Below are 21,194 nucleotides of genomic sequence, written 5' to 3' on the forward strand. Positions count from 1 at the left end.
ATCCGGCTATCAATGGATATCTCGTATTTTCAGTAACAATACTGCGCTATTAAATGTCTATGACACAGAATAACAGGTGCAAGCATTATAACCCTGGATGTTTGATCTGTTTTTTGGTAATTCACTAGAGAAAACTGTAACATTTAACATAACAAACTTTTGTTTTTTTTCAAGTTTCATATCACAAAGTGTGATAATTTATAACATATCAAAAATTTCAGTTTTACCGACATTTTACCGACAACGTGATACCATGCTCATTTTCTAACCCCAATTCCTTCTGTGTCAACATCAACAAAAAACAGCCACCAAGACACATTATGGCCGGGGCCATAACAAGTGTAAAGTTCAATTCAATTTACTTTTATTTATACAGCGCCAAATCACAATAACAGCTGCCTCAAGGTGCTTTATATTGTAAGGTAGACCCTACAATAATACAACAGAGAAAACCCCAACAATCATATGACCCCCTATGAGCAAGCGCTTTGGCGACAGTGGGAAGGAAAAACTCCCTTTTAACATTAAGAAACCTCATGCAGAACCAGGCTCAGTGAGCAGTGGCCATCTTCAAATCAAATCAAATCACTTTTATTGTCACATCACATGTTCTGGTACACTGGCACAGCGCATGTGAGTGAAATTCTTGTGTGCAAGCTACACAAGCAACAGAGGTATGCAAAATACAAGAAACATAAGGAAAAAACCAAATATAAGAGCAGGACTGCGACTGGGTGGGGAGAGGGGAGGAAGACATGACAAAAGACATGCAGTGGAAGAGAGCCAGAGATTAACAATAACTAATCATTAAATGCAGAAAGGTGTATAAACACATAGTGAGTGGAAAAAGTGACTGTAGAAGAAGTACTCAATGCATCATGGGAATCCCCCAGCAGCCTAGACCTACTGCAGCATAAGGGAAGATTCAGGGTTACCTGATCCAGCTTTAGCAAAAAGGAGAGTTTTAAGCCTAATCTTAAAAGTATAGACAGTGTTTGTCTGCCGAATCCAAACTGGAAGCTGGTTCCACAGAAGAGGGGCCTGAAAGCTGAAGGCTCTGCCTTCAGTTCTACTTTAAAAGACTCTAGGAAGCATGAGTAAGCCTGCAGTCTGAGAGCAAAGTGCTCTAATGGGTGATGCAGTACTATAAGGTCATTATATAGATGGAGCCTGAATAATCACAACTTTGTATGTGATGAGTAGGATTTTGAATTCAATTCTGGATTTAACAGGGAGCCACTGAAGAAAGTGCAAATGAAAGAAGGTAGTCCTACATATTTGTTTAATATGCACATTGAAGGAAACATCCTGGTCAAAAACGACTCCAAGATTCCTCACAGGTAATGGTAATGCCATCCAGAGTAAGCATCTGGCTAGATTTTTAGGACTACATACAATAACCTTAGTTTAACCTAATTTAGAAGCAGACGGGTTGTTGGTGCTTCTCACTGTCACCCAGCTGTCCTGTTCCCGGTGGAGAGCTAACGGTGCCTACGCTACCTTTGGCTGCAGTGTTTATAGGGGCCTGGCTAGCTACGGGTTTTTCCAGGGTGCAAAGCCAAGTCTCCAATTCAGTGATCCTGGCCTCCAAAGCTGCAAATGGACTATATTTATTACAAGTACATTTGTTGCTAAAGGGGGCTGAGCAGTAACTAAACATCTGACACAAAAACCAGGAAAGTGCAGCAGGGACAGGTGAAGAGGCCATGCTGCTAGCGAGTCACAAAAGACAGTGAGTGAACACTGTGAATATAATTAGTGATCATACTCAACAGAGAGTATGATTTGGATAAAGAAAGTGAAGATTACACTATGAAATAAGACATTATCTAGAGGTTTTTAATTAAATTGGCTACACCGACAACCTACACAAAAACACAACTGTGTGTTGTGACAGGAACAGGAAGTGACACTCTACCACAGAGAGAGTCAACATAAGTGATATATTTTTATACTTAATAATTTGGAGCCCTCAGTGCAAATTGCCAACATGCAAGTTGCATTTAGGCTCAGGAGTTGATCCCAAATACATCTGCTGCATGCATCTGTGTAAAGGTTTACCTGAATGGTAACTAAAAAGTTAAAATATGATTAACACAACATAAATACACTGAAATGGAGTAGAAGGCAGGCAGTGTGCTGCATGTACCTCAAACTGGTTGCCGGTTCGAGCCCCGGCTTGGACAGTCTCGGTCGTTGTGTCCTTGGGCAAGACACTTCACCCGTTGCCTACTGGTGGTGGTCAGAGGGCCCGGTGGCGCCAGTGTCCGGCAGCCTCGCCTCTGTCAGTGCGCCCCAGGGTGGCTGTGTATGAATGGGTGGATGACTGGATGTGTAAAGCGCTTTGGGGTCCTTAGGGACTAGTAAAAGCGCTATATAAATACAGGTCATTTACCATTTACTGTTAATGTACTCATTGTTACTGCAGTCAGGTAAAATGAACAAATTTTGAGGGAAGGCAGGGTCTCCACAAGTTTTAAACATTACAAAACTGGACAGGTTGAAAGATGTAGGGGAAAAATAAAATGGTGACATAAACTCCAGATGTTTGCTGCCTGAGAAATATATAAAAGGTAAACTAATTCCAATACAGCCGTGCAGACACATTGAATCCCAACTTTATTAAGATAAAATGTATGTAACCTCCCACATTAACAACAGTCATGTCTGTGACATGGAAAACTTTCAATGTCCAACCGTATTTTACAGCCAAGCTGAGCTAAGATGGCTACAGGTCACATTGTATTTCTGATATTTGAGGTAAACAGAAAAAAATTATATATATATATATTATATAAAAATAAACAAAAACAAGCATTGGCATATGCAAGTTTTATTTCCCCCATTTTATTTTATTTTATTTACATGTAAGGATTGGGGTTGACCCATTCTTAAATGCATAACAATTGAGCATTTTTTCCTAAATGTTTTACCTCTTAATTAAAATGTAGTTATGTTTGAATTACAGGAGAAAGCCAGTCATGATCAACCCCAATTTGTACAGTGAGAATTCTGTTTCCCCAAGAGGAAGAAGGAGATGTAGCTGCAGCTATAAGTCAAGGGACAAGTGAGCAGAACTTTCTTATGTCACATTTGTAATTAAGATGACCAACATGGAACAAATGCACCCCATGCTTGTCACACAGTGCTGAAAAGTCAATTCGTACTATGGGAGAGTTTAAATGGGGGGAAAAAAAAGAATCTACCTTACCATCTTAATTTGACTAAACAAGAGGTCACTGTGTCAAAAGTCTCAGAAAACATCACACACTCACACATCATCTTTAAATTCAACCAGCGTAGGACTTTAGATATTGTCACTGTGAAACCACAGACAGATGTCAGGCACAAACGGATCCAAGGTGTTGTAGTGTGCCCTCTGGCAGCTTTGCTGGAGTAAAAAGTTGACTACGTATTTATGAATGAATGGTCATAAATTTAGAGCAGCTTTATGTGTGCTTTTTCAGAATGAAGACTGGACTAAGCAGAAGCAGCAGAGGCGTTGGTGTCCTGAATATCGGTCATTATTACTCTTTACCATTGCATTAAAGTTGTAGACTGTTCTTCAGCTACAGCTGCATGATTAAAAGCAACAAAGCTTGGTGGCTTCTTAACAGCCTGCACTTTGTGGAGAGTTCACAACAACATTGCTCTCAGGGAAGAAGGCGTAGCTACTTATTTGTAAGATTGAGGAAATGTAAAGAGTGCTTATGAGAACTGAATGAATTCAACTGCAGTTTGGCAAGTTTGAACTTGTGGTTGTAGGGCTGACTGATCTGATTTACTGGTTTTACTGTTACTGCTATCACTGGGTGATCTGTACCCTTCCCCCTGCATGTTTGGCCCTCAGTACCCAGTTTGCTTGATTATCAAGCTCAGGCATGGTTTATTTTAGTGTGTCCCAACCAGCTTAAACAGGTGTAAACATCTGGTTTGATTCTTACTGTGCCCAAGCGCACAACTCTAATGCTTTCAACATCAGCCATGTCCCTGCAGCACATAGGGCATGTGAAAGGACAATGTGTCATAAGTGAAAAACCCACAAAGCAAACAGAACCAAAGATGCAATAGTGTTATGAAAGACTGCTTCTGTTGGATACAAGCAATGACATCAAGCTAAGAGAGTATAGGATAAAAAAACAAAAAAAAAAACAAAAACAGAGATGGAAAGTAGTGGAGTAAAATATGAGGAGCAGCAAAAAAGAAGCATAAACTGTGTAGCACCAGCAGTAAATCATGCTTGGTAGCTTATGACCTCTAAAAAGCTTCTTAAAAAAATAAAAAATCCTGCCTGTCTGCTTGCTTTTTTTTTGGGTGGTGGTGGTGGAGTGTTCACCACATGCCGTTATTAGCAGGATGCAACTGATTAGATGACCCAGATGTTTTTCTTATTACACTTCAGCAGACAGAGGGACGAAGACATCAAATCTTGGATCCTTCCATTAAAGGATTTAATGTAGTTTACGACAGTAGCAGGTCTGTAATTTCACAGTGACGTTTAATGAGAAAGTCCTACACGTTTTAACTTTTCTGCTGCTGTTGGTAGCAGCAGCAATGGCTTGCTGTCATCTTTGTAGAAGAGCTGAGAGATGATGCAGGAAGCAGAAAAATGATTTATTGTCTTTTTTTCACCCCCAAAATGTGTTGAATTTTCACATTCCTTTTAGAAACAAGCCTTTTCCTGTTACTCCACACACCCTCCCAAAAAGTATGCACCCAAATGCTCATACACGATCTTTGACACATAACCACAGGCTGCTGGGCATGACATTATTTTTCCCTCTATGCCCTTTAGAAAAAGAGGAGTGCACAGCTGGAGCAAAGAGATTCATTCTGTAACATTAAACTGGAAAAAAAAAAAAAAAAAAAAAAAAAAAAAAAAAAAGCCCGGGTTCATTTCTTTTGAAGTCATAAAAATATGTGCACAAGTGCATACTTCAAAGTTGGGGTATGGTTAGGTATTGGGAAGTAGGCTTTAAGACAGAGCAGCATGCCAGCAGCCAGCTCAGCAGCCCAGAGTCCCCATCTCTCTTCCAGATGCCTGGGATCAGTCTGGTAGCAGGGAGAAGGCCACTAGCTAGCTAGCAGGGCAAGCCAGCTCAGTTAGCCGCCCAGGCCTCGAGGTCTGCCATGTCGTCCTCGTCTTCTTCCACCTTCTTTTTGGCTAAAAAGGAAAAAAGAAAAACAACATTCAATTTTAATTTGAAAAAAAGTATATTTTAGTCAAATGGATGGTGCACTGAACTGAACTAATACTAGGTTTTGTTTTATTATGTGCCATTATACCTGGTTTGGATGGAAGTGATGTAGACGGTACACTGGGTAGATTTTCTGTGCCTCCGATCTCGAGAAGATTTTTGTCCAGCTCTTCCTGTTCCAGCTCCTCCAGCTCAGCCATGAGTTCATCCTAAACAGAGAAAAGAACAAAATAAATCAGATTTATGTAGATCAAAAATAACTAGACAGAAGCCATTTAGTAAGACAGCAGATGTAAGATATGTATATATTTGCTTTACAAATCATTTAGGATCTCAGTTTTATTTTCTAAAAACCAGACTGAAAGAAAAGCATTTCAACCAGTAACTATCAGCAGTGGCTCCAACTCACTGCTGAAATCAGGCAGCAGCTACAGAGACATTATAGGAAAGAGGCAAGTCACTCACTGTGTAGTCACATTGTCACAGTAAAAATGTAAGTAAGTGTGCTTTGACTTTTTTTATTAATGTTTTCATGGGACACTGTATCTATAATATAAATTACTATAACATTTGTTGTGACATTCGTTTGAAAGCAAAATCTAAAACATCAGCCTAAAGCCTTTTAGTTTCTGTAGGTCTCATGTTTTTCTTTATTTGTTTGCTTTTTGTTTTGCTCTCACCTCATCATAGTCTTCCCCAAAGCCAACTGGTCTAGAGATCACATCTGAGATTTCTTGGGCAACCTCCTGTTGTTCTGTGATTTCTGCCATCAGATCGTCTACTTTGTCAATGTCCCTGTGAAACAGGAGAGTCAAAGATGGCATGTAAATGTTAGTAAATATATATAATTATACATCCTACAACCATGTACACTGCCAAGTAGAAGACTACAACACACACACGTTTTACTATAAATGAATCTGAGGGCACAAATCTGAAGAAAAGGGGAAAAGGAGGAATTATTGAAGGGAACAAAGAAGGGGAAGCAAAATGGGGAAATAAAGTCTCATGACAGAACATACGGGGAAAAGTAAAAAAAAAAAAAAAAAAAAAAAAAAAAAAAAAAAAAAAGATGAAATAACAAAAGACTCTTTCGAGATACTGCCAGAACTTCTCTCATACATGTTTTCGTGTGCGGCCTTCATTGCTTTAGCTGCAAAGCCCATGTTCTTGAGCACTTCTGTGTTAGTGTTGGCGTTCTCCAGAGCTTCCCTCTGGAACTCAATTGTGGACAAGGTTCCGTCAATCTGAGCCAGCTGCTTCTCGTAACGCTTTTTCCTCTTCAAGGCCTGTAGAGCCGCTGGACAGGGGAAAAAAAACAGAAGGGGAGATAAACTTAGTTTAGAAAGCAGCACAAATGCTCACCAGTATTCTATTCCTTTTTTAATATAAAAAAACCCCAAACAAACAAAAAACACCGAAAAGAACAAAACATATGAATAAATGTTGCTTATTTGCCTAATACTACTGTGCAGGCCGTTTTTTCTTCCTATACACAACTGATCATGAATCACAAATGGGATCGATAAAGAATATGACCTATAAGCAGAGTCAGTATTGGCTAATTGGTATCATTAAAACCTTATCACCGTCCCATGACATCAGACATTACGATCAGCAATGCAGCAGCAAAGCTTGCTTTGTGCTGAAGTACAGTAAATGGTTTCATGCGGTCATCACGAAACAAGACTCAAACGGATAAAATCCTGTCTCAGCCAAATCTCTGCATGAAGTCACAACATGCTTCAGTCAGATTTTTTAGGTTTGTAACTCACTGGATTTCAACAAGTCCAGCAACTCATCAAGCTCACATAGGCCTGGATCAAACTAAGTTAGAAAGCACAACATTTGGAAATCCGGTGACGGTTCTTTGATTAGCTGAGAGGATTAAAAAAAAAATACATTTATGTATATGACTATAAATGTGTATTATGGTTCCTGTGTTCTTCAGGGGAGTGGGGGTTAAATACTACCAAAAAACAAACAAACAAACAAAAACGACATCCACACACCTATACTGGGAATTCCCCTTAGGTGCTTACATAGGAAATCACCTTAACAATGGAGCAAGTGAAACTTACAACTGACTCAAATGTGCTGAGTCACAAGGAACTAAGAAAAGATATATCTGTACACTGGGTGGATTACTGTTTAATTTTAGAGCATGAGACATAAAGAGGTCAAAAATTTTCAGGACCTTTTTTTCAACTGCACTTGTACTGGAAAAAAAAACATCCACATGAAAAGCACGCTCAGCAGTAAACGCATTCATATCAGTCCAAAATGTTTAACACAGTTGTCCAAATGTGCTTATTACTTACAAAACAAAACTGAAATTTTGCTGTTGTACAATTACAACAGGTTTAATACATCTTACAGTTCAGGTTGGTCTCAAAAATTTGTGATCACAGTTTTGTGAGATCTGTAAGAGGTCCTGCACTATTTTTAAAATTCAAAATGAATGAATGAGTGATTTAATTACTGAAATACTTACTAAGGGCCTTTTCAACGCCCTCAAAATTATAATTAATACCAAACTATCTTAAAATTATTGAGCATATTCAGACTTTTTGAACAAGCTACACCTGATACAAAGTAGAATAATCCCTATAATGCAAAGGATTTGAGATTTTCTTTGTCACACTAAAAAAATTAATAATTTAAAAAACTACTCAAGATTTCAGCCCATGTATTGCAAGGCAGGAAGCATGATGGTAATTCTTCTTCTTCCCAACTTTAGCTAATATATCTAATTAGTCTATTTTCATTGTTATTAGTCATTTCATATTTAGCCATAGAATATCATAAAATGAAGTAAATATAATCCTATTGCTGCTATATTACATTATAAGGAACCGTATAAAACAGTAAAAAATGAAAATAAGCCCTTTGCTCTTAGCACTTTTTCATTTCTGAGCTAAATAATAATTACAACAATAACATCGACATTGTACAATTTCTAAGACATGCTAAATGTTCCTCTAAATAGCAGAAGATAACCACATTAATAGGTCAAAATGTCCACATATGAGAATGTTTAGGTTAAAACCATTAGTCTTTCTACCAGTAGTCCACCTGTATAATTCTATTCTTAGTCACATTGCCCAGGGAAAAAAAAAGGGCCTCTGATACCTTGGATATACATCTTAAATTAAAGTTATGCATACAAAATAAAACAGTAATTAGTACAATACTCAAGATTTAGCAAAATACCAACATTTTCATATATTTCTCATAGAATCAATTCTAACAGTAATCTGTGGTTCCAAAAAAATCTAATTTACCCCCCTTCAGTGGGAGACTGCGGCACCCACGGTGTGGGACAGAGAGATTTCGCAGGTCTTTCCTCCCCACTGCTGTCAGACTCCACAACAAAGACTTCTGCAGCTGATCAAACCCTCACACGTGCAATAAGACTGTTATATGTGCAATTCTTTTTCTGACAAGTTGTACTTTAGTATCTTCTTACTCAGTTGTATATAGCATTTGTATTTTATTTTATACTATTGTATTTATTATTCTATTTTATTCTATTGTATATAGTATTTTATTTTATTTTATTGCATTCCAGTGTTTTCTAATTTCTGCTACATAACTTTGCACTTTTGCTGTAACAAAACAAATTTCCCACCTGTGGGACTAATAAAGGTCATCTTATCTTATCTTATCTGATAACTTTAAATGTAATGTAATTGCTTAAACTAATGACATTCCTGTCAGCTGCAGGTACAGTTTGTCATTATTAAACTGCTTGTTTCTTTTTGTGGTTTGAGAGTGAGGGTGAAGTGGGTTGGTTGACGAATGAACTGTTAAAGGGTTAAGAACATTTGAATTTTTCTTCAACACAACAATGGGAGAAATGTAAGAGGCTTCTGAGAACACAACTTTGTTTTGTGGAAAATAAAAACAAATGACAAAACAACTGGTCAAGACATATGAATTTGAGCAAACATTGTTATTTAACTCCAGAAGTGCACCTATGACGCATTAAGGTGTGGTTTGTTTCTAAGGTTACGTGACCACTGTTTCTACGGTAGCACATTTACATACCACAGCCAAATATAATAGAGGTGGGCCTAGTGTCTAGATACTTTTAATCGTTGTTTCACAAAAAAAGAAAGAGGGGAAAAAAATATCTGTTACCTTTACATCTTTACTACTCAACTTACAGATTAGAGTAGATGATGGCTCTACTTAAAGGGGGATATTTCTTGCATATTCCCCAATAAATGCACTGGGAGTGTAAATCAGTCAACATACTTTAAAACCATATAACTGTTAATGTGACAATTCAGTTTTATGGGCTCTTTTGCACGAGATACACTTTGATGATGATGATAATGATGGGTAGTAATTTAGATTTAGAGGTTTATGCAAAATGTGAATGTAATATTTCCTCACTTTTGAGGAAAAAAGTGGGAGAGGACAGCTTCAGTGCAAGACAGCAAGGCTACATTTTACAGGAACATTTCGCCACCTGTCCACCTCTTTTCTTTGACAAGCCTGTCAATCATAATCCACTAAACCTTGCTTAGTGGCCACAGCTGCCATATACCACCAACACACACACACACATCCACACACATGCAGACCTTTAGCAATCTACTTTGTGCCTAACCTTTTCCACTAGCAGCCAGACAGCAGCTGACAGTTTCCATTTGATCAGATTATATCAGCAGCCGGACCTATTCCTAGACTGATAACATCATTAGCCAACATCACACAAATCATTATCACATTATGTGGGTTGCAGAAATGCATTCAGACTCCGTGTTTCAGTCTCAGAGGTCGCTCTAATTCGGTGACGTTTTGCTTTTCCTGCCACTCTGCTCCTTTTTAGTGACCATCAGCAGTCTTCATGCAACAAGTACAATGTCGAGTCCATTTTGGTCTACGGCTATTTCAATGAAAAAACATAAGTGTCCGTGTGAAAAGCGACATCCTGAGTATTATAGACGAGACGTGGTGAATTAAATCACTAATACTTCAGTAATGTTAATAGGAAGAAACATCCATTTAGTGGTAGGCTGTCAGTAAACCAAATAAAGAAGTAATGAAAAGTAGAAAATGTGGAAGAAAAAGTCAGTGGTCCTCCTTGAAGTACAGTAGAAAAATGTAAAACAGTGACCATAAATCTAAGAGTGCAATCGTGCAGCTGCCAATATTACAGCAGGGTTGGTATATTGTCGTGAGGAATTTATGTATTGTGTACAATCATTCACCCCAAAGATAGATGGAGGCGGACTTATGGGATGAACTATGTTGAAAATCAGGTTTTGGAGATGGAAAGATTTTTCCGATTTAGATCACACTAAGACTTTAAAAACTACTTTTAGGTGACAAGCTCACAGTGATAGAAATTGGTGTTAAGCCAATAGTCTACTTTCTGTATTTCCAAGCATGTAAACATCTGCTTGGGTCTTCGAGCCATGAAACTCACTGTAATAGCAATGTTACAGAGAAGATAAAGATACTAGTCTTAAAAAAAGGAGTGGATATAATTTAAACTGTAACCACAGCGCATACTGCGGTATGTGAATGCATCTATGACTGACAATGTGCTTTATATGGTTACATGCCCAAGACTGAAGGGTGATATACTGTAGATTAAAAAAGGACACACGGCTAAAAAAAAGAAAATGGACAGAAATTAATTGTAAGGTATGACCTGCTAAAAACAATAGTTAAAATGTTCCAAAAAAAGCTCCAGGTGAGGCTACCTTCTTCCATTTTATAAGATGAGGCAGGATTTATCTTTCAGATAAAACCCATAAATGTCGTTTAGAGAACAACCCAAAGTTTGTGTTGTTCAGCAGTTGTTTAATAAAAATAAATAGACACTGTCTGTCAAGTGAAAACAATATTAATATGTTAAATTTTGTAAATGTTTAGAACAATACCTGGATATATATGCTCCTAAACATCAGTTTAATATTTGGCTGCCTGAGTCTTCTAACCTAAACGTTACAAACTTTTTGTCTCTTGTTTATTTCATTCCTTAAAGTTTTTTTCTCCCCTTCAGTTGTTTTATACGTGCCGGCCAGAAACTAGACATTTAAATATGGAGTCTTGTAGCCGGGTGGACAGACTTGTTTTCAGGTAGGCAGCCTGTCAACTAACAACTTCCCTCTTCCTTCTGTTGAGTTAGCCTCAGGCTAACTAAGAAACTAATTAGCCGTTCTGACAATTTCATTAAATCCGACGCAGTTTACGAGCTTTTCCTCACCTCGTTTGTTTTTCGTGCCGTTTTTCTTCGCCGTCAGGAGCTCCTGTTCAATTTTCTTCTCTAGGAAATCCTGTTTTTTGGCCAACATCTCCTCGGTCTCCCTGAGTCGCTGGATAGCCTCTTGGGGTGTCGGCGCTTTCCCACCCTTACCCCCGCTTCCGAATATCTTGCCAAATAGCGACATTTTTCTAGCTTAAATGTAAACTTTAACTTGTGGGTTAACCGTAGACAAAGTCCGCTGACTTTCTGATACCACACAGGTAAAAAAATAAAATGCGCGTCCCTCCCTGTTGCCGAGGCTGTTGTTGTTTTTGTCTCTTCCGCTTTCAAAGCAGGCCTCGTGATGTCATTACGTCAGCGTGACTCATGCGTGGAACTATGGGGAATTTCACAGTTGAGCAAACTAATAAATGCTCATTGTGGTTATTGCCAGTCAGACGCTACATAACCTGTTTTAAAACACTGTAATTGGAAAAGAGTGGTTAACACATAGAGACAGGGAGTCATTCAGAATCAGAATCACATTTATGGGCAATTTAAAATCATCAGTTAACCTAACATGTAGGTCTTTGGACCGAGAGAGGAATCCAAAATACTCAGAAAGAGCCGATGGAGTAGTAAGAAAATCAAAACACAAGAAAAAGCTCGTTCAGTCTCATTACTTCTGGTAATATTGGCTAATTGTGTAGTTACAGTATTCTGCCTTTGCGGGGCAGTATTGTGACACAGGTGGAGATTTATCAGTGATTTTATGTTAGAGCCATTTTATGTTTTTGATGGTATTGCAACTTGCCAACACAAGAGGGAGTAGTAACGCTACTTGTTACTGTCTCAACAGCCATTTAATCAAGGTTCAGTGGCGCTCAGGTGTGATGAGATGGGACAGAGGGAAACATTGTTTTTAAATTTTTTTTTTTTTTTATCTTGTATCATTGCGAATGAGTGGATATCAGAATCAGAATCAGAAAGACTTTATTTATCCCCAAGGGGCAATTAACATACAACAGAGCAGCATGGCGTTGAAGATAAGGACAGGGCATAAACAGGCAATAAGAGTATTGCACCATTTTGCTGTTTGCCAACCGCCAATAAAAAATATAAAGAAGAAGAAGAATCATCATGTATGGTCTTGTTAGATCCTGTTGGCATCATCTAAAGAAAATGGACTATAGAAACCTGAGCTTGATGCAAGTGTTATATGGACATTGTTGAAATTAGAAGAATAAATAATACATTGTTTTTTTTCAAGGAAATTTTCAATGGACAATTAATGGACAGTTTTGCAAACCACTTGTCATCTCATCATCTGTGGTGGTTGATCTTCGACTGGCGAAATTTATGCCCTACGCTGAGTCTGAAGTCAGAGTTGTGAAAGTTTTTTTTGTTTTATTAATGTGGAATAGTGTCAAAGAGACCATGAAATATGCCAAATATGCTCCAGCCATTAGTCATTTATTAGGTGAGACAACAGTGGCCAAGGACTTTTACTCAAATAGCTACAAAAGGTCAGCCCAAATCCTTCAAAAAACTACGCCTCCCATGATGCACTGTGCCGTACTTTTCCAGCTGCAGATGTGAGTGACCTGAACGCCAACCAATCATGCCCTGAGTTGTCTGAGGAACAGGAGGTGAGGGGCTAACCTGAAGGAAAAAAAAAACAAAACAAAACCTGTCAGATACATGAGAAAGATAGATAAACAGATAGATAGCCAGGTCATACATGTATGTATCTTTCTGGAGGGGTCAGAGGTCGTGTAGTCAGGTGCTGGGGAAGCTCCACTTTGACTGCCTTCTTCAGCTTCACACTTTCCACCTCATACTAAAATGCACATAAGAGAGAAGTTAGATCCACATATGTGGAATCCGGAGACCTGAAACAATATGAATGTTGTGTTTATTTAAACATTTGATTTGTAATTTGTGGGAATGTTTGTAATAATTAATTAACTGTATATAAAAGATGGACATAGGCACTAAAAAGTCACCCCCTTTTCAGTGATATTTCAAGCTATGTGTTTGTGTGTGTGTGTGTGTGTGTGTGTGTGTGTGTGTGTGTGTGTGTGTGTGTGTGAAATTAAGCTTGAAAAAAAAAAAAAGCCTAATGAGAGAATGCAATCTGACACCAAAGGAGAGAAGCCCCTTTAGTTTTATTTGATGTCCATTTAACTGATGTCTGACTTGAAGGAGTATTTCTTGGAATTTCTGTCAGTTTTTTTCCACATGTTGTGGACTAGAAGGGAATCTATGATTGTACCCTAACCAGTGGACAGGTGTTAAAGGTCCGTGCTCCACTGGTTACCCTTCATTCAGTAAAATGAGTGGTGCTATCTGTGGCTGTCTTTACCTCCTTGTAGGCTTCAGACAGGAAGCCCCACTTGTTAGGCCAAACTTCAGCCGAGTGTTTCTCAGCCTTTACATGCGCTTTCCTAACACACAAATACAAATATGTTTTTTTTTTAATCATATGTGGTACCCTGCATCATACACCAGTGGAAAGAAACAAGCCGTTCTTCCAGTTTCAGCACTGTCTGCAAATCCAGAAAGAGCTGAAGGTCTCACTCCAGTCAGAGTAATGACTGCTTTACATGCCGCTGCTCAAAGAAGACCTTCCTAGTAACTCAGCAGATATGCAAGAACATATTTTTATAAAATTTGACTAAAATCAAACATAAATAACATACTGTGACAATTTACCAGATTTCATCCTGATGCACATAGTTGATGGGTTCAGATGTTCGCTGTGGCTCTGCCATCTCTCCTGACCAGCGAGTGTTCGTGTGTCAGACTGTGTGGCCTCTTTCGCTCTGTCCAGATAATGTTTCATCTGTGTGTAAGCCATGCTGATAGGCCTGTTTACTGTGGTCATGGAGACAGGTTTCCCTGACACATATACCTCTGCAGTTTTCTCTGTGTGCGTGCGGCTGTGTGTGAGTGTGTGTGTAACCGTGGTGACAGTGGGATGGATGAAGCCATTGGAGGGTTGCTGCAAGCTCAGACAATTTCGTTTTTAGTATCATACTAGGTTAAGCTGCTAAGTAGCTAACATGAGCATGCTAACATTCTCAAATAAAATGCTGTTCTTGCAAAGAGCTAAAGTGACACCAGGGGTGTACCAAGAAGCCAGATTAATAAGCTAGTGAGTTACTGTATGTTGGAGTTAAAGTAACCGTTTTTTGTGTCATGAAAGTTTTAACTGGCTTAATCACTAAAGTAACTTATGCTGAACACATAACTCGTTGGGAGCAGGTCACGTTTAGAGCAGAGGTGTCAAACATAAGGCCCAGTGGACAGAATTTGCCCAGCAAAGAATCCAATCTGGTCCACTGGGCAGTTTTGGACAATGTAAAGAAGGGCATACATTTTGGACTTAACTGTATTTTTGTAAGTTTTACAACTTTTCCTGCTGATAAAGACCGCCCCCATGGCCATTTATACCACAACAAGGTAATTAAATAATAGTGCAATTGAAGTGTTTCTCTCTGTACTAGAGAAATATAAATACACACACACACACACACACACACACACATATATATATGTATATATATATAAATAAATATATAAATATATATATATATATATGAATTATTAAAAAAAAACCAAAACCCTTCAGTTCTTGTAATTACAGGACATTCTGGGCAACCAGAAACCTTTTCTGTAATTTTTACCCATTTATTTCTTATAGTTTAAATACAAAAAGTCATGCTAACAGACTTCTTTATCATGTAGAAAAACTGAGATGCACTCTAAATGTGCTGTAGTGGTGTAATGGGGAAGGCTTTAGGACTCAGTATCCAAAAGTCTGTAAACCCCTTTCCAGATGCCCAACTCTTTGCACCAGAGGGACCGAGAGCTCCCTTCCATGACCTGGCTATGTACATCTGCCTCAGTGCTAGACCCACCACTGTACCTTTTAGCCGGGGGTGTAAATCTAGCTACTAGCTTGACATTGGCCTGAAAACAAAAGTGCCTCATTGAGGTAGGGGTGGGAGTTTCTCCAGTCTGAAAAGGCTGTGAAAACTGGACAGAGATATGCTTCATAATGGTATCCATGGCATGCGTGCGTATCTACGTTAACTCCCTGTACTACCTGACAGTTGGTATCACAAGATTAGGCTCGAGACCTAGTTTTCCTTCCCTGCGGGCTTGCCTCAGCTAACCTAAGGCAACACCTTGAAGGGTAACAAAGGACATGTCTGGTGTTTGAAGAACCCGCTATTTCAACTCTCTACGCAGCATATCATTAAGAACATGTTCAATAAACTAATCCCTTAACATTATATCACTGTGGAGTTAGCCTCAACTAAAAAACTAACTAGCCTTCTGACAATTCAAATTCCCACACAGTTTACAAACTTATCCTTAACTGTTCCCTAACTGTAGACAAAACCTGTTGACTTTCTGATACCACACATAATATACAAATTTATTATTTATATTTATTCTTATTATTTATTACTTATTATTCATTATTTATTTATAGTTATTCATAATTCAGATGCCCTCTACAGGAAAGGGCAGAGCAGGCTGTACCTGCTGTGGAGACTCAGGTCTTTTGGAGTGAAGGACCCACTCCCGAAGACCTTCTATGACTGGGGCGGCAACATCTCTGCCGGGGACAGGAAGAGACTGAACAGGCTGATCAGAAAGGCCAGCTCTGTTCTAGGATGCCCTCTGGACCCAGTGGAGGTGGTGAGTGACAGGAGAATGGTGGCTAAGCTGTCATCCCTGTTGGACAACATCTCTCACCCCATGCAGGAGACTCTGACAGCACTGAGCAGCTCCTTCAGTGGCAGGCTGCGGCACCCATGATGTGGGACGGAGAGATTTCGCAGGTCTTTCCTCCCCACTGCTATCAGACTCTACAACAAAGACTTCAACTGATCAAACACACACACCCACACATGTGCAATAGCAATAACACTAAGTGCAATACTCTTTCTGGCATCGTTGTATTATACCCATATTGTATATAGCATTTGTATTCTATTTTATTCGATTGTATATAGTATTTTATTTTATTTTATTCTATTCTACTGTGTACAGTATCTTATTGATATCTTATTCCAGTGTTTTTCTCTAATTTTTCTATGCAACTTTGCACTGTCCACTGCTGTAACAAAACAAATTTCCCACGCGTGGGACTAATAAAGGTTATCTTATCTTATCTTATCATGCTGGTTTTTATAAGGCTTTATAAGTAACTCTTGAAGAAAATGGTTAAAATGAGTGGTAAGACCTCAGACCTGGAAACAACTCTAATGGCCATCTTTTACAGTAGTGATAACAGAGCTTCGATAATATTTCTTACTCCAGCCAGTGACATTTAATTGTATCAATAATGAAGTCTCAGTCTCAGGGGTGCACCAGCAAGAACATCTGGCATAAAGCTCTGCCAAATCAAATACCTGCTGTGGTGATTACTCATGAAAAGGAACAGCTAAAACTAGCTGCTTCTTCTTCTTCGTTTTACATATTAGTGTTTGTAAAACTGCACTGACATCAATGCTGTTTTTACTTTCAGAGTTAAACTCTGTTTTTTAACATCTGCCATGTTCATTTTCATGAGAGAAAAACAAATATGCTCAAACTATATATTTTCACAATTTATTATCAATTGATTAGAATTTCAGATGAGTTTTACATGGCGCCATGGACCCCTGCCTCTCCACAATGCTCCGAGAGACAAAGGCTGCCACACCCAGGCAGTAAACACTTTTACTTCGTGTGAACAGAAACAGAATGTTAACATGACAGATTGAAAGTTGGAGGAAAACTTTAGGTCTGATATCCAGCTCACGTTTCATCCCCTACACCCTCCTGTCTCCCTAAAAGGAGATGGCGCTTCTCACATCACCATTCTAGGTTGGTGTCCGGCCTGTAGACTCAGAGAAGGGTGAAAGAGGGGGGAAAGAGAGAGAACTCCAAAACACCAGAATTTATAGACATGCTTTGGTCTGGCCTTAAAGTTGTGTACCTTCTGGTGCCACCACCAGTACAGGCAGACAATCCCCCTCAAAGTCCTCAGAGAAGGGGCTTCTCCCTGTCATATTTGTTAGTGTCTGAATGTAACAGTTTAAATTCCAAACTATTCTGCAGTACATATCTATGTGCAATAAAGGATAAAACATAAATGTGTTATACCACTTTTGTAATTGTGTAATATAGAATAATGGGGATAAATTCTAACAAATCAAAAGTTTATATGAACCAATTTAATACACTGAAGCTTTTTAACAAGAAGCTAATACAGCAAAGAATAATAATTAAACTGTGTATTTAATTACACAAAGTCAGAAAGTCATTACTGAACAATTACCTAACAGCTATAACTATTTGGACGTAATTTTTCAAGGTGATCTTGACATTGCAAGCTCACAGTGACCGTAATGGTGTCACATGTTTTATGTATGCAGCTACATAAAACAAGTGACATGCAGCTGTATGGTGATTAAAACTGAATTTAACTATGTCACATTAACTGTCACTGAATGTAATGTTACATAAACATAAAGTAAAAATTTTAAAGATTCATCTAGGTTACTTTTTAAATATACAATATATTTATCAAAGTTTTCTTCTATGTTGAGTTATTTAATTTTGTAACAACTATTAGAGATGATTTATTAAAAGATGATTTATTAGTTTATAGTGAACCAGACAGAGGTTTTTCTTCTGTAATAGATCAGTCCCAAAGACAAAGTTAGTGCTCCAAAGAGCAAAGCACAAACTCCTCCAGCTAGATAACTCCTTTCAGATGGTCTCAAGGAAGAGTCTGCAACAAAACACCAACAGAGATATTCATAATTGTTAATAATGCAGTGCTTAAATAAAAAAGGACTCTGTGAATTTATAGAAAAATGCAAACAGCACATGATTAAAATGATCTTGTCTGTCCTCACCCCAGTAAGAACTCTTGGGCTCCTTTAGGCTAATATGCTCTACCGTACAGGTGACTCTGTCCTTTGGGATAGGTGTGTACTCCAGATAAGAGTGAACCTGATAGGTCCAGTCTCCATTTGTCATCACTTCACTTATGGTCACACCCTCAGTCACTTCCTGTCCATTCAGGTACCAAGTCACAAGGATGTGTTTGGGGTAGAAGTCATAAACGCTGCACACGAGTATTGTGTCATGGCTGGAAGTGTGGTCTCCCTCCTGGAGAGTCATGCTGGGCGCAGCTGAAATCAGGAGGTCAACAGCTTTAATTATGAAATTTATCCTTCTGTAAACCAGCGATAAATAACTGGTTATTTATTTTAGTTAATCAACGTATTTGTTTGTAACCAGGTTAAAAATATCATCTATTAAAATGTTTTGAAATATTAAAAACATTGAAATCCATATTAAATAGTAATAATTCATATGAAATAATGATGGTTAAAGTATTTAGAAAATGTTTTGAAATTCCTTAAAAGAGCATTTGCATTATATAGCGTTCATTTGTACAAGTATCTTGTTTTATTGTGAAAAGCTTTGCAAGAGGAAGTGAATGGTGTTGTGCCTGCTCTGAGAGATCTTGTAACGGAAAGTACGAGAAGTTTCTGCAGGCTTGTATGAACTGGACTATCTGCTCGAAGGGTCTTTGTGGATGTGCGCTGTCTGTGAGAAGTCACATTTTTTCCATTAGATTTTGAAGAAAACTATGCACTTCCAGTACTAACAGTACTATCTAATTTAATGTGTTTGAACATTTACCTATGTTTTCCTGAACTCCGTTGAATACTGCATCAACATTATTGACACAAGTCAGTTGTTTCTCTGCTTTTCTCTGATCAACGTCAAATTTGTCTTCATTAAACTGAGATGCTGTGATTAATCCAGCCGGCGTGAGACCCATCCACTTGCCCACTGTGCTGTTGTACTGCATCGTAAACTCTTTGTTAAAATACCAATCGATCAGATACTCCACTGTCTTCGGGTCTCTGGAGTGCATAACACAGCAAAAGTCAGCAAACATGAAGTAGCCGTCTTCATCAACAGAGCAATCTGAAAGGAAAAGAAAGAAGTGCTGTAGAAATTTACTACAATCAAGATTTTATTAAGGATGATTTGTTTTTCTGTGACTTTTTTTCATTTTCAAGCTCAGCCAACTCTCAACAAACTTTCCAGCCAAAACAGCTTCCTCATATTTAAATCTGAACTGTTATCAACCTGGTGGTGTTCCCTGTAAGAAGAGACAAGTTCTCTTTCTTATCAGTGAGCTGGTGCATCTGTGCCCTTGAAAAGCAGAGATTCAAAACTGCTTTTTGCTGCTGTGCTCAGATATTCTCACATCGGACAGAACAGGTTAAATCCAACTCACACTCTGTTCAGTTTATTATGTTCATTAATGAAAGTCTGATAAGAACAACAACAACAAGGCTCCCTCTCTGTTTTAATAGGAAAGTAGAAAATCTTTCCAAAAACCCTTATGTTGATGCAACGTACATCACGAGGCTGACCGTTTCCTCATTTTATAGATTCCTGTACATAGTGGCATTGTATTCAGCTTCTCTTTAAGGTAATTATGGAAAAGTCTGTCAGTGTGCATCTAAATATGGCATAGAAAACATACATAACTGCCTGAGCCGGACTTTTAAATAAAAATACTTTTCACTTTGTACTGAGAAGCTTTGTGTGAAAAGGTAACATTTCACATCATGACAATGATTTTTTAACCCAGTCTGAGTGAGAGGCCTGAATCACTGTCAGTTGTATAGTCGTCTCACTAACAAAGAAATACTGTTAAGCCAAGTAGCTGTGCAAAAAAGTTTCTTCGGATACTGAATAATGATGGGATGTGGAAAACGTGAGACGCATTGCTGATATTTCTCAAGTGGACCCCTATGTGTTTTGAAACTCATAAACGTTTTTAAGATAAAAGGAAAAGCACAATATTTGAATGGGTTTTCATGCAATTGTTTTGTAGATTCAGCCCATTAGAGATCGCATTTGGTCCCTTGTGAATGACAGTGAGTTTGACACCAGTGGTTTAGACTGAAATACACTATAACTGAATGAACTACCATCAAATTTTGAGTTTTAAACACTATACCTGCTAAACATGTGGTTATTGTACGTTGATGCTGCACTAATGTGCTCCTCAGAGCTGCATATGTGTAAAGTCTTATTGATTGCATGCCTTTAAATGTGATCCAAAAATGCTAAAGGACAGGTTTATACATTTTACAAATCTATCTTGAATCAACAGTCAAATAGCCATGCAGATGTTGAAACTGTCACTACCACTGCATGAAATGAAAAACTACGTGCAATGCATATGTGACTTGATATCTATAGATAAAAATAAAGAATTACTCACCCACCACAAATGGAGAGAGGAAACATAGCAGCAGCAGGTACCTGAAGCGGTTCATGTTGAAACCAAAATGAGGCGTGACTGAGGCATGAATTCAATTACAAACCAGCCTGTGTGCAGGTTGTGAGCGAGTCTGTTCTTTCAGCTACACTTAGAGTTTCAGTTCACTCCGATCCACATTTTGTTCTGTTCACTATGTCTTTCCAGACATTTCTCCTAAAATTGTTTTACTAAAAATTACTGTGCAACAGTGCAAGCAGTTTAACAACCTTTAAAATGTATAACAATACACTGAAGTACTTTAAAGAATTTTACTAAAGAATTTAAAAAAAAAAAGTAAAATTTATGTGCATTTAATTAATTTTTCTAGTTTTACCTGCTAAAAATTGTAATGAGGCATTCATGGTGATTGTTTTTTTACAGGCAGTCATTGACTACAAACTTATGATGAACCAGTTCAAAAAATACA

At 38.2% G+C, this 21,194-nt stretch overlaps 3 protein-coding genes across 4 annotated transcripts; all 3 read right to left on the minus strand.

The window, feature by feature from the left end:
* Window positions 1–2,602: 2,602 nt before the first annotated feature.
* On the minus strand, window positions 2,603–11,769 carry chmp4ba (charged multivesicular body protein 4Ba). Its single transcript, XM_031735795.2, has 5 exons — window positions 11,425–11,769; window positions 6,321–6,498; window positions 5,879–5,993; window positions 5,287–5,407; window positions 2,603–5,164 (listed from the first exon to the last, which is right to left on the minus strand). The coding sequence occupies exons 1-5, from the start codon at window positions 11,606–11,608 to the stop codon at window positions 5,100–5,102; spliced, it is 663 nt and encodes a 220-aa protein (XP_031591655.1). The 5' UTR covers window positions 11,609–11,769; the 3' UTR covers window positions 2,603–5,099.
* A 1,091-nt stretch (window positions 11,770–12,860) lies between these two features.
* Window positions 12,861–14,263, minus strand: LOC120440109 (uncharacterized protein C20orf85 homolog). The gene is made up of 4 exons (XM_039611768.1): window positions 14,119–14,263; window positions 13,769–13,850; window positions 13,145–13,243; window positions 12,861–13,065 (listed from the first exon to the last, which is right to left on the minus strand). Exons 1-4 carry the CDS (start codon window positions 14,175–14,177, stop codon window positions 12,931–12,933), a joined length of 375 nt encoding a protein of 124 aa, XP_039467702.1. The 5' UTR covers window positions 14,178–14,263; the 3' UTR covers window positions 12,861–12,930.
* A 2,705-nt stretch (window positions 14,264–16,968) lies between these two features.
* LOC116317136 (rano class II histocompatibility antigen, A beta chain-like) lies at window positions 16,969–20,853 on the minus strand. Of its 2 annotated transcripts, none has more exons than XM_039611995.1 (4): window positions 20,733–20,789; window positions 19,123–19,413; window positions 18,327–18,605; window positions 16,969–18,199 (listed from the first exon to the last, which is right to left on the minus strand). In XM_039611995.1, exons 1-4 carry the CDS (start codon window positions 20,752–20,754, stop codon window positions 18,066–18,068), a joined length of 726 nt encoding a protein of 241 aa, XP_039467929.1. In that variant the 5' UTR covers window positions 20,755–20,789; the 3' UTR covers window positions 16,969–18,065. The 2 variants fall into 2 exon arrangements, with proteins under 2 accessions (XP_039467929.1, XP_031591676.2); XM_031735816.2 differs by having other exon boundaries at window positions 16,973–18,199; window positions 20,729–20,853.
* Between the last annotated feature and the right edge of the window lie 341 nt (window positions 20,854–21,194).

The sequence above is a fragment of the Oreochromis aureus genome, linkage group 5 (assembly GCF_013358895.1).
Source record: "Oreochromis aureus strain Israel breed Guangdong linkage group 5, ZZ_aureus, whole genome shotgun sequence".
Lineage (NCBI taxonomy): Eukaryota > Metazoa > Chordata > Actinopteri > Cichliformes > Cichlidae > Oreochromis > Oreochromis aureus.

Bases quoted from the DNA above. Each gene is read 5' to 3' on its own strand.
- LOC116317136 (XM_031735816.2), bottom strand. From the start codon at position 20,783: ATGAACCGCTTCAGGTACCTGCTGCTGCTATGTTTCCTCTCTCCATTT. The intron at 19,414-20,728 runs GTGAGTAATTCT...TTTTCCTTTCAG, and splicing joins CCTCTCTCCATTTGTGGTGG to ATTGCTCTGTTGATGAAGAC. The intron at 18,606-19,122 runs GTAAATGTTCAA...TCCTGATTTCAG, and splicing joins CGGAGTTCAGGAAAACATAG to CTGCGCCCAGCATGACTCTC.
- LOC120440109 (XM_039611768.1), bottom strand. From the start codon at position 14,177: ATGGCAGAGCCACAGCGAACATCTGAACCCATCAACTATGTGCATCAG. The intron at 13,244-13,768 runs GTAAAGACAGCC...TGTGCATTTTAG, and splicing joins TGTCTGAAGCCTACAAGGAG to TATGAGGTGGAAAGTGTGAA. The intron at 13,066-13,144 runs GTATGACCTGGC...TTTTTCCTTCAG, and splicing joins CTCCAGAAAGATACATACAT to GTTAGCCCCTCACCTCCTGT.
- chmp4ba (XM_031735795.2), bottom strand. From the start codon at position 11,608: ATGTCGCTATTTGGCAAGATATTCGGAAGCGGGGGTAAGGGTGGGAAA. The intron at 6,499-11,424 runs GTGAGGAAAAGC...TCCCCTGTCCAG, and splicing joins CGGCACGAAAAACAAACGAG to CGGCTCTACAGGCCTTGAAG. The intron at 5,165-5,286 runs GTATAATGGCAC...TTTCCTTTTTAG, and splicing joins ATCACTTCCATCCAAACCAG to CCAAAAAGAAGGTGGAAGAA.